General features: G+C 42.3%; 1 protein-coding gene across 11 annotated transcripts in view; it reads right to left on the minus strand.

Moving 5' to 3' along the window:
- GALNT11 (polypeptide N-acetylgalactosaminyltransferase 11) overlaps positions 1-14581 on the minus strand; it is a 45027-nt gene that overhangs the window by 28860 nt on the left and 1586 nt on the right. For 5 of the 11 annotated variants that reach the window (XM_083824648.1, XM_083824655.1, XM_083824657.1 and 2 more), the window contains exon 2: positions 873-1205. In XM_083824648.1, the coding sequence (XP_083680774.1) occupies positions 873-1167 (295 nt within the window). In that variant the 5' untranslated portion in view covers positions 1168-1205. Of the gene's footprint in view, positions 1-872; positions 1206-7423; positions 7657-9368; positions 9676-10610; positions 10740-10858; positions 10923-12127; positions 12297-14581 lie in introns of those variants that run through there. The other 6 variants (XM_083824652.1, XM_083824651.1, XM_083824654.1 and 3 more) reach the window with 4 other exon arrangements.

A 14581-nucleotide genomic window follows, 5' to 3' on the forward strand; every position in this document is an offset into this window, starting at 1 on the left:
AAATTTTTGAAGCTGGTGATGCAGCATTCCAAGTAATGACAAAAGACGTCAGTCAGATATAAGTATTAAACTCCTGGCTATGGAGGATACTGTGCCGTAATTCCCAAAAAAGCAGCAGATACCAATACTGCAATGCTCAACATGTACCTCCAGACTTAAAGAAAGTTTGCAGGCTAATGCAACACAAATTCAAACACAGCAGAGAACAAAACTAAGCTGTAAGCAGTTAAATAAACAAAGCATTTTAGTTTGGAAGGCAAGTCTGGAAGACAAACTCAAATCATCTCATTGATGAAATATGTTCCAACGAAACACGCAGACCTTTGTTGGTAGAAAATAAGCAGGACTTGGCCCTCACCACTGCCATCTCAATCAATCTTTCATTGTAATTTTGTCCCCCACACATTTTTTATCGTTGATTTCATACTCCAAGGATGTTCTTCCCATCGATGGGTCCTCTTCATTGTGTATTGTTATCAAGCTATTTTTAATTGTTGCATATGATCAGAGCTCCTCTGTGGGGAGTAAAAGTTCATGTATTTGAGCCCGATCAATATAGGAGCAAGATATGAAGGAATACATTGAAACTTCCAGAATCAAGAACTACATCAAGGGTAGACACCCTGCTGCAATCCAGTCCTCAATAACGCACAGCACAGCTGTAAGTGTTAGGAATAGTATATTTTGGATCACACACAGTAGAATAAATTTCAAATAATTTCTAATTAAGGGAGCCACTAGTACTACCTACATTTTAACATCAAAACTACTTCATTAAGCAATTTGCACCAGAAATCCTCTAAATTTGAAACCTTCAAATTCCATTTCTGCTACTGTTTTCAATTTTGTCACCAACATTAAAAAGCACTTACCCATTTCAGGAGAGAAGTCTACCTCCCCCTTAACTGGGTCCTGGACATGATTTCCAAGAGGATTTCCAACCTTATTCTCTTTCTGTTGCAATTCAGGTAAATGAACTGGCCCCCGGGTAAAACGGGGGTAGAATTTTTTTGGAAATGGCCTCTGAGGTTCCAGCCCCTTGACGGGCACATTCTTGAAGGACTGATTCTCTTCACTGAAGTTGAAATAAACAAAGAGCAGAAGCGTCCAGGTCACTGATGTGAAAAGGCACCCATAGCAGAAATAGCGAAGCGTGACACTTCCCATTGTAGACTTAGCATCGTTGAGGACCCATTCTCAATTACCTGAAAGAGAATAAAAACACATTGAGAGCACTGCCTGTTAACTCCTGAGGTTTACTCTTAGGAAGTTCATTCTCTAGGTTACTCTTCTGTTAAACAATTTTTGTAACTTCAAGCACAGACCTTAAGAATGAAATGCCTCTTCACTTTCCCACTCAAAAAGGATGACCACAATTGCTCAATCTACATAGACACTATTGCCTTTAAAAATGAAGGGAACAACCACCAAGAGCCCAATGACACATCACACTCAAAGGTAAACAAGCAGTTTTCCCTCATAGCAGTTATATAATTATATTTCTTCCACCGCAGTATGAGATGTTTAAATGAACGTAGGCACACAAAGAACAGTGTATAACCAGGCATACCACACACAAGGAATTGGTTCTTGCAGTTCAGTTCCCATCCCGAAACACGGGATGAGAGAACACAGACTCAAAAAGCTATCTAGTTAAGTTCTCCTTGCTCCATATTTAAGGACACCATCATGAGCATCCCAGAAACTACAGAAATCACAGGATGAAATCTAACAAGTACCAAGACAGTCACATTTACAGATACTTTTCCCTTCAAAAACAGAGGAAGCAGATATGGAAGAGGGGAAGAGCAAAAAGCTCTAAAGTAATTCTTTGGCTTCCTGCAGACTCTGGAGGAGATGCCCACCTAGAGCTGGAAGGAAGCAAACAACCCAGAGTTCTCCTGTAGGCATCCCTCCACTAACAGCACTTTTGCAAAGTATTTTACGAGTTACTAAAGCTAGCAAATCCCTGGAATGAAGCATGTGAAACTGGTCATAAAATTGTATTTACAGCCCCAGAGAATCAGGTAAACTTTTTGGAGTTTCTCATGTCTAAACAAGGCCCAGTTCCCAAAACTGTGGAAAAAAATAACTCAAAGAAGTGATGAGAGAAATCTAATATCTCAACAGAACGAATTTTTTTCACAGTAACAGAAAGTCAGGAAAACATTTAATAATCTTTTAATTAGTAAAATGCTTGTGTTAAGAGAAAGCATTGGGGTGGGGGTCAGGGTTTTACACTAATGCATTTCTCAGACTTCTCAAGAAACTGGAAACAACCAGAAGTCTTCAGGTCAGCCTGGCAAGGAACAGACCACAACAACATTTATGAGCACAGATTATTCCCTTCTCAGTATGGAAAACTACTAAACAGAAGTAGAAGGTGCTCACGATCCCAAAGAAATCTATAAAGATCCCACTTATTTTGGCAGCCCAATTCCGAGTCCTAAGTGACCTGCATCCAAAAATTCAAAGTCCACTTTCACAGACTGCACCAAGTCATTGTCTCCCTTCCAGAAAGGAAAGTTTCCAGTTAAATAAAGGAGAAAAACAACCTCCTCAAAAATAATTTACCTGTTATTCTCACCACGTCAAACTTCCTCACTTCTGCAAGGGAACAGTCTATGCAGCAGTTAAGCCCAAGGAGCTTAAAAAGGTCTTAAACGGGGTTTAAATCTCATCTGGACGCACAGGGTCAGCGTGAATCGCATGCTCTGTGAAACAGGCTCTCTAACACTGCCACGCGCAAATCTTGCTGCTTAACTGTAGGGCCGTGAAATTGGTCAGGCAACAAATGCTCTGGGGCTAAAATAATTAAAAAAACCCTCTCATTCTAGCTAGCAGAAAGGGTTTACCAGCTGGAGAGATGCAGATCACCGATCCCCAGTACCTCACTGCCTGTGAGGACAGCGGTCAGTTATCATACCAAGTCGAATCTAAGCTCAGAAAAAAAGCACAGGAGGCTGCAAAGGACCAAGATTAGATAAACAGCTACATCCTCTCATCATAGTAATTCTTCCTGCCAGACAGCCTGCAGACAATTAATACTTATCCTAGAAGATGATCTGGGGGCTTGCCAGCTTTCTCTTGCCGGGCCACAAGAAGGTCAGCTGCTGTCCCACTTGTCCAAGGCGAATATTCCGCTCCTCAAAACCTCTAGAATTGTTTTCCCGTTCGCTATGGTAACGCAGATGCGCAGCCCCGCATCGTGGCACACGCTTACACAGCAGACAGAGCTGTTCTAACGCGACAGCTGTTCCTCCAGCCTTTTCATTTGGGAGCTACGGAGGCACGCATCTACACGGCAGCTTGCACAGGAGAACCAAATCTCACCCTTGCTGTCCCAGCTAAGGGATAAGCACGGAACAGCATCTCCACAGCCTCTCAGATGTGTTTCACAGAGCTGTGTCAGTGCTGCTGAGGCACTTTGAGCCACACCAAAGCAAGTTTGCTGTGCCCGAGATCAGACGTACTCAGATGAAAAAGGAAGGGACGAAATGAGTGATCACCAGAGCGAAAAGGTTGCCGTACATCCCTTCCATCTCCAGCAAACCCTCTGAGCGGGCTGACAGCATGCTCTTGGACACCTACCAGATCACCGCTACAGCAGCAGCGAACACAAACCTGAGCACGACAGCATTTCCACGCGTTCTTTCCTAAGGCAGGACTGCTTCACCTTCCTTTCCCCTCCTTTGCTGTTTTGCAGCTTGGTGAAAGGGTACAAAGGTTGAAATGCTGCATTTAAAACAAATGCCAGAACCTCCACGATGCAGAAAACCAGGCCCTTTCAGTAGCTTGCTATTCAACCAAGACATTTGGTAATGCATTTGGCAGGAAAACGCAGACTCATTATTTATTTTCTTTAAGATCCACATGTTTTGTTAGAGGCTTCGTTTTGGAGGCAGGGTAGAAAAAAACGCGAACGCTGCCTACGAAAAGCTCAGCGGGGTTTATTAGCTTACCTGATTTACCAGCACGTGAGCATTTACACAACCGTTCTCTGATGGATTTCAACCATTTCTACCACTTCAACAGCGGCAGAAGTCACAGTCTGAATCAGTGCTGTATGCTCCAGTCTTAAATGAACCACAATGTCTCTCTCAGGTCTGTGTTAGTGAAGAGGCAGCAGCATGTTTCCAAGCCCTAAGCAGCACCAGTCCTGCTTGGGACCTGTCCCAAGGGACCAGGAGAGCATTCAGCCCTACCTTTCTGTGCGTGGCTCTCCAGAGGGAAGGACTGAACGCTTACACTGCTCACAAGGACCCGGAAGAAACGGTCACGGATGCCTCCACTTCTACCTTGCCGTCCTCCCTATCCAGGGCTCTCTTCTGCAAGCCATTTGGACCCAGCGAATAAACTTACCCTGCCCAGCTCCTTTCGCCTCCCATCCTGTGAAGTTCTCCAGCAAACGCACTTTGCTGCTTTACCAACAACCGTCTCCGACTTCCTATGCGCCGTCGCAGCTCGCCGGTGGCTATCTAAAAACATCCATCCTCTCCCAGCTGGTTTCTCCAAGCAGGATTTTGAAACTTCAGCAAAGCCAAACTTTACTTTTTCCTTCCCCCAAAGTGTTGATATCTTTCTCAACCCAGATATAACCTTTTTCTCATGCTGCTTGTGTATTTTTGAATTTAGGAGCCCTAAACCTCCAGTAATGCAAGCAGAGCTAGCAGGTTTAAGTAGTTAGATAGAAACAACAAGCTGAAAAAACAGATTTTCCTTATCCAGACAATGTCCATGTGCTCATAAGAATAATTTTCACCAGCATAGTAAGTACAGTAACACCCAATCCGGTCACCACAAAATTGCTATTTGGACAGGACAATTAAAACCTATTTTTATCTATTTAATCAAATGCAAGCAAAAATAGTAATTGCCACCTAAAGAACCAAACCCCTATGGTTTAAACATATCAAGAATAATTTAATAATACAGTTCCTCATGGATTTTACTTGTAATTCAGATTAGATCTGAGGGATCTAAAGTGTTTTGCCTCTTAATTTCTGGAGAGCAGCAGCTGCCAAAAGAAAGTTTCCGAACTACCTCAAGCAATTCTTTCCCAGCAACGCATGCAGGGAATGAACATCCAGACTGAACAGAAGACATTTCCTCTCCGTCAGCAACACAGGAGCTGTCACAGCAAATAATAAATAAATCACACCTTGAAGTATCTTTCAAGCCTTCATTAACATTCACAACAAAGCGGCAATGCACAGGATTTAGGGCTGTTTGCACCGGGCTACTTAGGAATCCTGTCAGAACATAATCCATAATCCAGACAGACATAAATCATCCGAGGTGGCAGCATCTCCTGCATCAGGAAATTACAGCCCGTTTTGGAGGCAACTGCAGTGACCGAGAAGGGAAAGAAGTCCATGCTCTTAAGAGCTGCCCTCGGTATCAGCTCAAGAGAGATGACGTTTGCAATGCGCAGTATTCTGGGCATTTCTAACAAGTATTCTGATTTACAGTCTCTCCCATCTTGCTCCATTTTGACTGCCATATGTATCGTCTGACAGCTTTCCCACTTTGACAAAGCCTTGGAACTAAGTCTGCACAACAGAATGCCGGGAATAAAGTATTCCTCTCTAATCCCCACAAATTCCAGCCCAGAAATCCCAGTCCCTTGCACAAGCAGTAAATCATTTACACCCCTCTTTAAAAAAAAAAAAAAAGTATAAGTAACTTAGTAAAACTCTCCGAAAGTCAATCAATAGCAGAGAAGAAGAAAACGCAGGAGCCTACCTGCCTGACTCAAGGTTCAGCAATTACTGTGCAATAGGGTTCTCCACGTCGCACCAACTTCTTGTGGGTTTCTTCTAGAACCAGCACGAAATCCAACCCACACATCAAACCCGGTAACATTTACGTTTAATAACTGGCCCAACAATTACACTCTGTTCTTGCAGACAGGCTGGAAGAGCGCCGTTAGGAACCTGCGCAGCTCTCACACTGACCCAAGGTACGAGCCTTCGATATTTGTAATAAAACAAAATGCCAGCCACATTTCACAGTATCTTGGCTTAAAGAGCCTGGAGCTACTTTTCCTCTACGTCCAGCCACTGCTTAAACACCCACATCTGCTTGGATTAACCTCAGCAGTTTAGTAAACACACCGTATGACTGGATATTTCAGGACTGTGCCAAAACTTATGTTTGTCAGAGGTCAAACAGAGGATCAGATTAACCTCAAGATTTTTGAAGCAGCGGTCAGAATTATTTGAGAAAACCTGAAACTCTCCTTGTAGTTTGTCCAAGAACAGCTTTTCTTTAAAAAAAGAAAATACAGGAATGACAGAGATACAACTCATACTACCCAGACTTCCTGCAAGACTGCCTGTGTATTTTGGACCTCTATTAAGGCAGGGAACAGATGTGTATAATCCTCATTTCTAAAGAGCATTCTAGTAAAATATCATTAAACTAATTTTTATCTTGCTACAAAGCATCAGGATAAACTGCTACGTGACCTTCTACAGCTGCTTTTAATTTTTAATTCATTATTTATTGGGGGGCGGGGGGAGAAGCAGAACAAGAAGATAAGGTAACGCTATTTACAAATGCAGATTTTGCTCTTGTAATGGCCTTAACTCCTTACACAATTCTCAGCCTCCAAGACGCGACAGCTACCATCGCTGCTCTTCCCAAGAAGCCTCGACATGACCAGGCTTTCCTATTTTCTTGTTGACTCACTGGCAGACAGCATTAGCAGCACAACGAACAGAGGCCAGATCGGGAAGCAGCAGCACTCCGGTAATACACCCATCACACATACAGATGGCATTCACCCCAGCTGCTGCGGTTTCGTGAAACTATTTGTTGGTTTTTTATTTTCCAGGCATCCCTTACATCGCAGATAGTCACCAGGGAGAGACGGTTACTAGACGAGCGGGATGAAAAAGGGACACCTTAGGTCGCTTTTCCTGCAGGGTTTTATGGACTTCAGCACACACCACTAGAAGGAACACACATTCAGAACACAAGTTAGAGGCATTTCTAATTTAAAAGCTAAACCTAAGAAAACCTAATTTAACAGCTTACAAAAAACAAACAAACAAACCTCTTACTGGATTGTTTCAGCACAAATTTTGATCTACCTGCCTGCTTGCTTTTAGTCAAGAACAGCCATTAATTTTTGACCTCACAGAAGGGATGGGTCATCACACTTTCTGAATTAAATGGCTATTTTTGACACAACACAGGCAGGTAACTGCTCACATACAGACTGTTTGGAGAAACAGCCCCAGAGCAGCCTCAGCACAGACAAAAGCTGAGACAGAAACTCCCCGGCTGATGACACAGCTTGGAGAACTCAGGAGATGCAGCTGAATGCCAGTCAGCAGCACACAGGCTGCATCAGCCAGAGTGCGGCCAGGAGGACGGGGATGCGGGCACACCACCCCTGTAGGACCACGGTACCCACCTGGGGATCTTCCAGCACAGCAATAAACTGGAGCGAGCTCACCGGAGGCCACCAAGACGGTCACTGGCTGGAGCATTTGCTCTGCGATGGCTCTGGAGGACCTAAGAGCAGCCTGCAGAGCCAGGCTGTCCACTGAGGCGCAAGTTAGAAGAAGGAAAGAGCTAAAAACAAGGCTGATATACCTTCAGTCACAGCAACCCTCACGCAAAGAAATATACCGCAGACCACCGGCTGTCCTATTGTATAAGATCGTTTCTCCCTTTCATTTTAATGAGATGACACACTAAAATCTATTTTTAATGAGCCACTGCAAGTCACTTCTAAATGCAAATTTAAAAGGTTTGGGAGCCAACAGTTTAGTCATTTCAGCACAGCTATGGAAATCCGTGTCACACCAGCTAAAATAAATCCTGCTGAAATCAACACATTACAGAAAAATCATCCTAAAATACCAATAACGTTCTACTCCAATAATACTTCATAGATACAAAGACACAGAGGCTAGTTGCATCAATTGCTGAAGGCCTAAGAAACTATGAGTACACAAGTCCGAAAAGCATAGTGTTTTATAATATTTTTTAAAAATTATGGTTTTAGGTTCCCATTCCTCCCTATTTTATCACTGTCAAATGATTCACTTGTAACATACAGTGATGCGTAGTTCAGGTTCATCAAATCCCGCATACCACTATTTTTAAATCTGCAAACGATATAATGAATGCCTCCTCCAGGAACATAACTTCTCTTATCAAGCTTTTCGGAATTTCTCAACGCCCATAGAAAAGCTTTGCTTAAAAGGCTGCCACACTGAAGTGAATGGGAACATATTCAAGCATTTCTTTTTAAATCTCCATTTCAAGTGTTTCCCTGCTGAAGAAGGTATTTTAAAATTTTTCAGCATCTTTCACTTCATCAACAACAAAGCATGCTGGATTTTCTTTTTATTGATGACAAATACCATTCTCCCTGCATATTTCTCCTATCCAAGGAAAGAGCATCTCAAAAAGGTTCTCATTTATGGATACAGTTTTCATGCAAAAAACAGCTGGAAGTTTGGAATTGAGAAGTTTCATAAGAGTCAGTGTCTCTCGTTAACAATCAACCTAACAGAACACCAGTTTGGGTTAAAAACAACACTAAACTGGAAGTTAACATAGCAGTCCAGTTTGTGATTACAGACAGCAAGTACACTTGGATTAGACAGTTAGTTAATCAAAATCCCAGTGCTCAACACTGAATAAGTAAGTGCTATACCATGGACAGTTTCATGCTGCTGCTGCAGCGTCCTCTTTCCCCTTCTCCCTCCAAAAGCTACTTGTTTCCTAAAAGACAAATGCACTCATGGCATTAGGGGGATCTCCACCAAACACGCTGCACCGTAGGGCTGCTCTGCTGGATGTTGCTTTCAGCCATCTGGCACAGAAATACATGTCGTGCCGCTCACGGACTCCTAAAATACCTTCTTCCTTTTAGTTGCTGATATTTGCTTTCTGCCAATTGAAACAATGAGATTTTCTTTTCATTGGCAAAGCCAGCTTTCAAGGAAGCCAGAATGTTCCTGTACTGTCTCCCAAGAAAGGTGCGTGCACTTTGCAGTGCGGCTCTTCCTTCTCACGTATAGCTTAGGAAATGTCAGGATTAAAAAGAAAAACCACACCGACAATTCCTTTTCTGATGCATCTCTCAGATTAAAGATCCACACATCTAAGTATTAGTTTAACAACCCCCCAGCACTATATATAAATGCAAAAGGTAAGCGAGCTTACAAGGTCAACTACAAGTAAGCTGCTTAATACCTTTTCCAAATGCTTAAAACCTACCTAGCTGTTCCTTGCATATTATGTCCGCAAAGCTCACCAAAATAAGAGTAAAAATACAGATGTGCATGCAAAATAAGTAGATAAGAAATGCTTCTACACAAACAGCTGAACGGGAAAATGCTCACCTTCTTCCAGAAGAGCCGGCACTAAGGAAGCAGTGCAAGGTTACATAGGGAAAACACATTCACTGCAGTAGCAGTCAAATCCAGTTGGTGTCTTCATTCTCAGTGAACAATAAAACGCTGAGCCTGAAACTTAACACTTTGTTGCTGAGCGCCGCTTCCAAGCCCTTACTGGAAACGGGGTAACAAACACAAGCTTCCCTATGACAACAGGCTGATCCGGAGGGGGTTCAGGACATGAACTCGACAAGGTTATTCCTCATTTCACTGCACAGACTGCCCCAAAAGCACTGTTAGTATTTTTTTTTAACTACAAAAAAAAAAGAAAAAAAGAGGTCATTTTACTGCCACTAAAGAAACATAACCAGTGAGTGTATTTCTAAGGAATCTTTCATCATAGCATCAGTGGATTAGACCTCAGTAATACTAGAGAAAGCCATCATTGAGCTTGTATACAAATTCTACAAACTCCTTTAGTCCTGATTTCCCAAATCGCTAGCAATTTTAAGACTTCCACGTTTTGACTGAAGTTTTCTAGGTATGCTTTCCGCTCAAATGCCTCTTTTTAGAAAATTTTTTAATCAAAAGTGCTTTGAGCTTTTTTTTCTTCCAGCTTTCTACAAGCAAAGTGAAAACATTATCCAGTTCTAAAAAAAAAAAAAATAAAAAAATAGAAACTTAATTTGGCAGCCCTCCCACCAGAAAAGCTGGTAGGAAATTTGGCAATAAAACAGACCTCACTGAAGTACTTTGCAGTGAGGCAGTGAAAATTGGAGTTGACTGGGCTCAGCTTTAAGCCTGTGACTACTGACCATAGATATTTTTTTTTGCAAATCCCAATTCTGCAATTACTTCCAAGCAGATATCCCCTTGTGCAGAACTCAGTACTGAAATCAACAGCTGCATATAAAATATGCATTTGCAAACTCAGACTAGAAACTTCCTAAAAAACTATACCCGAGCTCGTGTAAAATGCAAAGCTGCTGCAATTACTTTATTTCCTACAGAACTAAGAACTCCGTGATGCTGACTTAATGAGGCTGGATGGTTAAGTTGTACCTTGCCCTACAGCATTAGGGTACAGAATTCACTCAGGCTTCCGAGCCTATTTCCTACAAATCCTACAAGGCTGATTCCTTTGTCTCTTTTTTTTGGAGGATTTTTATTTTCAAAATGCAGAAACTTACATAAACAAATATGACAGCAGTGCTATGTTTGCAGCCCAGGCGCGCTGCATTCACTTACAGTCAGCAGCCAGAAATTGCCACGGGCAGGCAACAGGAGGCGGTGAGCTACTCGCTGCGGCTCTGCAGTCTGCCTGTGCAGCTCACTTCGGTCAGCCCTGCATCAAACACCTCCACGGAGCCTGAGCAACTGATAGTAGTACACAAAGATGTATTCGTTTAAAACGGAAAGGCAAAACCTAGCAGCACAGCTGTGAGCGAGGTGAAAACAAGTTAGGGTTTAAATCCACAAGAGCTGGCGCATCACACCTGTGATCTAAGATGTTTAAATCCTTCTCAGCTGCTCGGAAGTGTTAACTCCTGGTGAGGTTCTCTGCACGATGAAGAGACAGCACAATCTTAGTGAGATCCTCCACATCTTACAGCCTGGCTTCTCCTGCATGGCTAGCCATTGCTAAAACACGCAGAATTGTAAGGAATGCTAAAACCAATGTGTTTAATTGAACCCAGTGACCATTTGCATTTCTCCTGTCCAGAAACAAAGGTCACTTGGAGTTTTTCGCTTCAAGCTTTAGCACAGAGTCCACACCGTTTGGAACAGCATAACAAGAGACTTTTTTTTTCCCCTCCAGTAAGGAACTTTCTCTGAAACTCTCCCATCTTCTTGCTTGTGGATCTATTTTCACAACAGAAGTTAAAAGTCACTTCCGCATGCTAGTTTCTCTCTAGTTCTCCCATTTTCTCACTGCCTCAAGCCATTTATACGAGAGAGGAAGCCTGAGGGTACAAACCAACTCCATCTTCTCCCTTCAGTTCCCAGACTGAACCAGGACACCCACATGGTTAAGGCATCGGATGGAGCTATGGGATGTTCTGGTTGAACTATCTGCTCTGCTACGGATTGTGATGAGATCCTCAGAAACTCATTGTCTTGGTCCCTCCTATTAAACCCAAACGATGCATTAAGGCAAACACATCAAAGGTTCTGCGGCCACAATAAGCAGAAATAACACATATCTAGTGAAGTTCTGGGTTAGAAGAGCAAGAACTCATTCTTGCTTCTCCCCCAAAAAGCCTACCTGTGAACTCTTGCATAGGAGACACTTTTCCCCTTTCTTAATAAAATCCAGTAATACAAAAAAAAGAGGTACCCACCTTTACTGCTACAACCCTATCTACAAACGGAGTCAATGAAAACACTTTCAGTTGTATGTGAACTAAGTTATTAAGTTTAATAAAAGGTTATGTTGCTAAATATTGTATTTGATAGTAGGGTAGGGAGTTTTCCAATGTTTTCCAAAACACAGACCTTCTATGGGGATGTTTCCGAAAAAAAATTGTGGATTTTAACTGCTGGGTTAGAGTGATAAATCACCAGCACACAGATTTCACACTGTCTGTATGGAAAGCAAACTTGTGCAAGTTATGCCAATACTTAATTTTTTCTTTTATTTCCTTCTACATGATTGTACAGACACGCTTCCCTCCTCTTCCAAGGAAATTCCTTCTCCATCCCCTACTGGTCACTTCTCTTCTGCTTATCTATTGCCAATGCTTTTAATAAGAAAACATTCTCACGATTTCGATGTTGAAATCGAGGATGTTGCAATAGCACTGTTGATCTGCTGTTCTTTCATTTTCCCATTTCAGTAGAAGCCACGGTTTCCAACGCACTGATAGCACAGAGGGTTAGCATGGAATCCAAAACTTAGTCTTCTCCTGGTTCACAAGCGGTGAGTCTCAGTGTCTGCTGATGCAAGAGATAAGGCATGCTAACTGATAAAATTAAGGTATTCCAAGAAACAGACGACTAAAGAAAGCACTTCTAAAAAGCAAACTCCCTAAGAAATGCATAAGAGGTATCAACAGGACCCATAAAATCATTTCTTCTTGGTATTACACTTCAGAAATTAGCAAAATAGTCAAAATACCTATAAAGATTGATTTATAAGGAGTTGTGCATCAAAACAGGATAGAGTTCTGTGCTTCCTCGAAGATGGTCTCTCTTAATTCAGCCCACCTCTGAGGTCTAAAGCATCTAATTTAACCCTTGTCTGCGCAACAAAATCTATGCTACTTAGCCAAGCAATGCTTGGACAGCTTTAGATACACTAAAACCAAGACCTCTACATATTCTTAGCATTCATTAAGCACTTGTTTAAGTCAGCGCAGCATATAGCCACCTTTTACGGAGGAACCCTGCTTTTTGCATGCCTCTGCAAGTCTGTTAGCTGAACCTGTCCATTTAAAATTTGACTTCTTGAACGGTGCTGCACCTTACAGTTCAAGTCTCGGGAATTACACAATAAAGTTACCGCAGATAAGCGGTTACCTCGCATTAGTCTCTCTGCTACATTTCTTTATGCACGTACTCCTTCCCTCTTACATGGCAAGAGAGGTGATTTTTGTTCAGGTAGCTTGCTCCACGGCAAGAGGGATTAGAGAGACCATGCATGCCAAACGCCACTGCAGCAGAGCCGATAAGGTATCGCTTGTCAGTCTGAGCAAACGCTCAGCCTCCGAAATGCAGAACCTTGCACAGCTACTGCCACCAAAAAGAAAGAAAACCACAACAGCTCACCTGCCCTGAATTCAGTTAGAGCCAGCAAAGACATTTAAGTGCCCACCTGTGAGCAGTACAGGGTAGTGGGGTCTCTTCCCTAGCCTGCACGTCTATTTCTTGCTCATATAATAAAGCATAACGTAGACAGTAGGAAATTCTGAGGTTCCCCATATTAGGGGTTTGGAAAGAGTGGAAAAGTTGATTCACCCTTGCGCGCTGTAGTCCAGTTTCAAAAATGCAAAGAGTCTGGCTGCAAAAAACACTAGACTGCACAAGAAAGGGCTGAGATATAGCACATCACTCTTACCAAAATAGAGAGTATGGATTGAAGTGCCTGTAACACCATCAGCTGTTTAACCCACAGGCTTATATTTTCACTGCTCGGTGAAGGAGTTCAGAAGGTCATAAAACAATATCTGAAACTTAGTAGGCTTGAAGTCAGCTTTTGATTGAAGCAGTATCAACAGCTTCCTAATTCTGCCCTTTTTTCTCGCACTGTATTACTGGTTTTCACAATAAAGTATTTACACTAATTACACAATGCTGACTCACATGAGAAACGTGCTGGAGCACAGCTGAAAGATGTGGTAGATACCATTAACTCTTATACAAAATGAGCCAAACAAATCCATTTTCTCATGCTGCTAAACACTGGTTTAACAGCCAAAGGCTCTGTACTGACAGTACTTTATACGTTAACACAGTAGCTGCAACAGCAGATGCATTCATCTCCATAAGCCACCATACGATTTGAAATGAAACCTCAGATAAGGATCAAGATAGTTTCCATTTCCCACAGCCTAACATGGATTGAAACAGACTTCACCCCTGTAATACTTTTTTGAGGGAAAAAAAACACATGAATTTCTGCACTTGAAATACATGGGCCTATTCTTGCTCTTTAACAGCAAGAAACAGAGCTGTATTGCAGCATCTCTCCAAAATGAAATGTACTAATGAAAGTTACTTGAGTTTAGGGGATACCCATAGCTGTGATACTGCCTAGTCAGAACAGTTTAGGAAGGTCATAAACTGAACTGTCACAGAAAGAAACAACGACTTTTCCTCAGTTTCACAGAATTACAGAAAGATTGAGGTTAGGAGGGACCTCTGGAAACGCCAAGCCCCCTAAATTTGACTTTGTCCTTTAAGTTGGAAGCCTCCTTTTACTTTCCTGTCCCAGTAATCAAGACATGGATGCTCAGACTGCACCATTTTACAGTATGTTCCAAGGTAAGGTAACTGAAGTAAAAGTGATCCTCCCTCCGTTCTTTCCACCCCTGCTGTATGCTATTTTCTCTTGCTTGAAGACCCGAGTTCCCCATTTCTACCATCCGCTCAGATACTTCTATTCTTCTCATTTGTTTGACCCACACCTTGCCCTGCTCTACACATAGATGCCCTTTACCTGCAACAAAAAACTTTTGTTTCTCTAGCGTTTAGTATCACGAAGATACTTTGTACAGAAC

This window comes from Anser anser (genome assembly GCF_964211835.1).
Source record: "Anser anser genome assembly, chromosome: 2".
NCBI classification, from domain to species: domain Eukaryota; kingdom Metazoa; phylum Chordata; class Aves; order Anseriformes; family Anatidae; genus Anser; species Anser anser.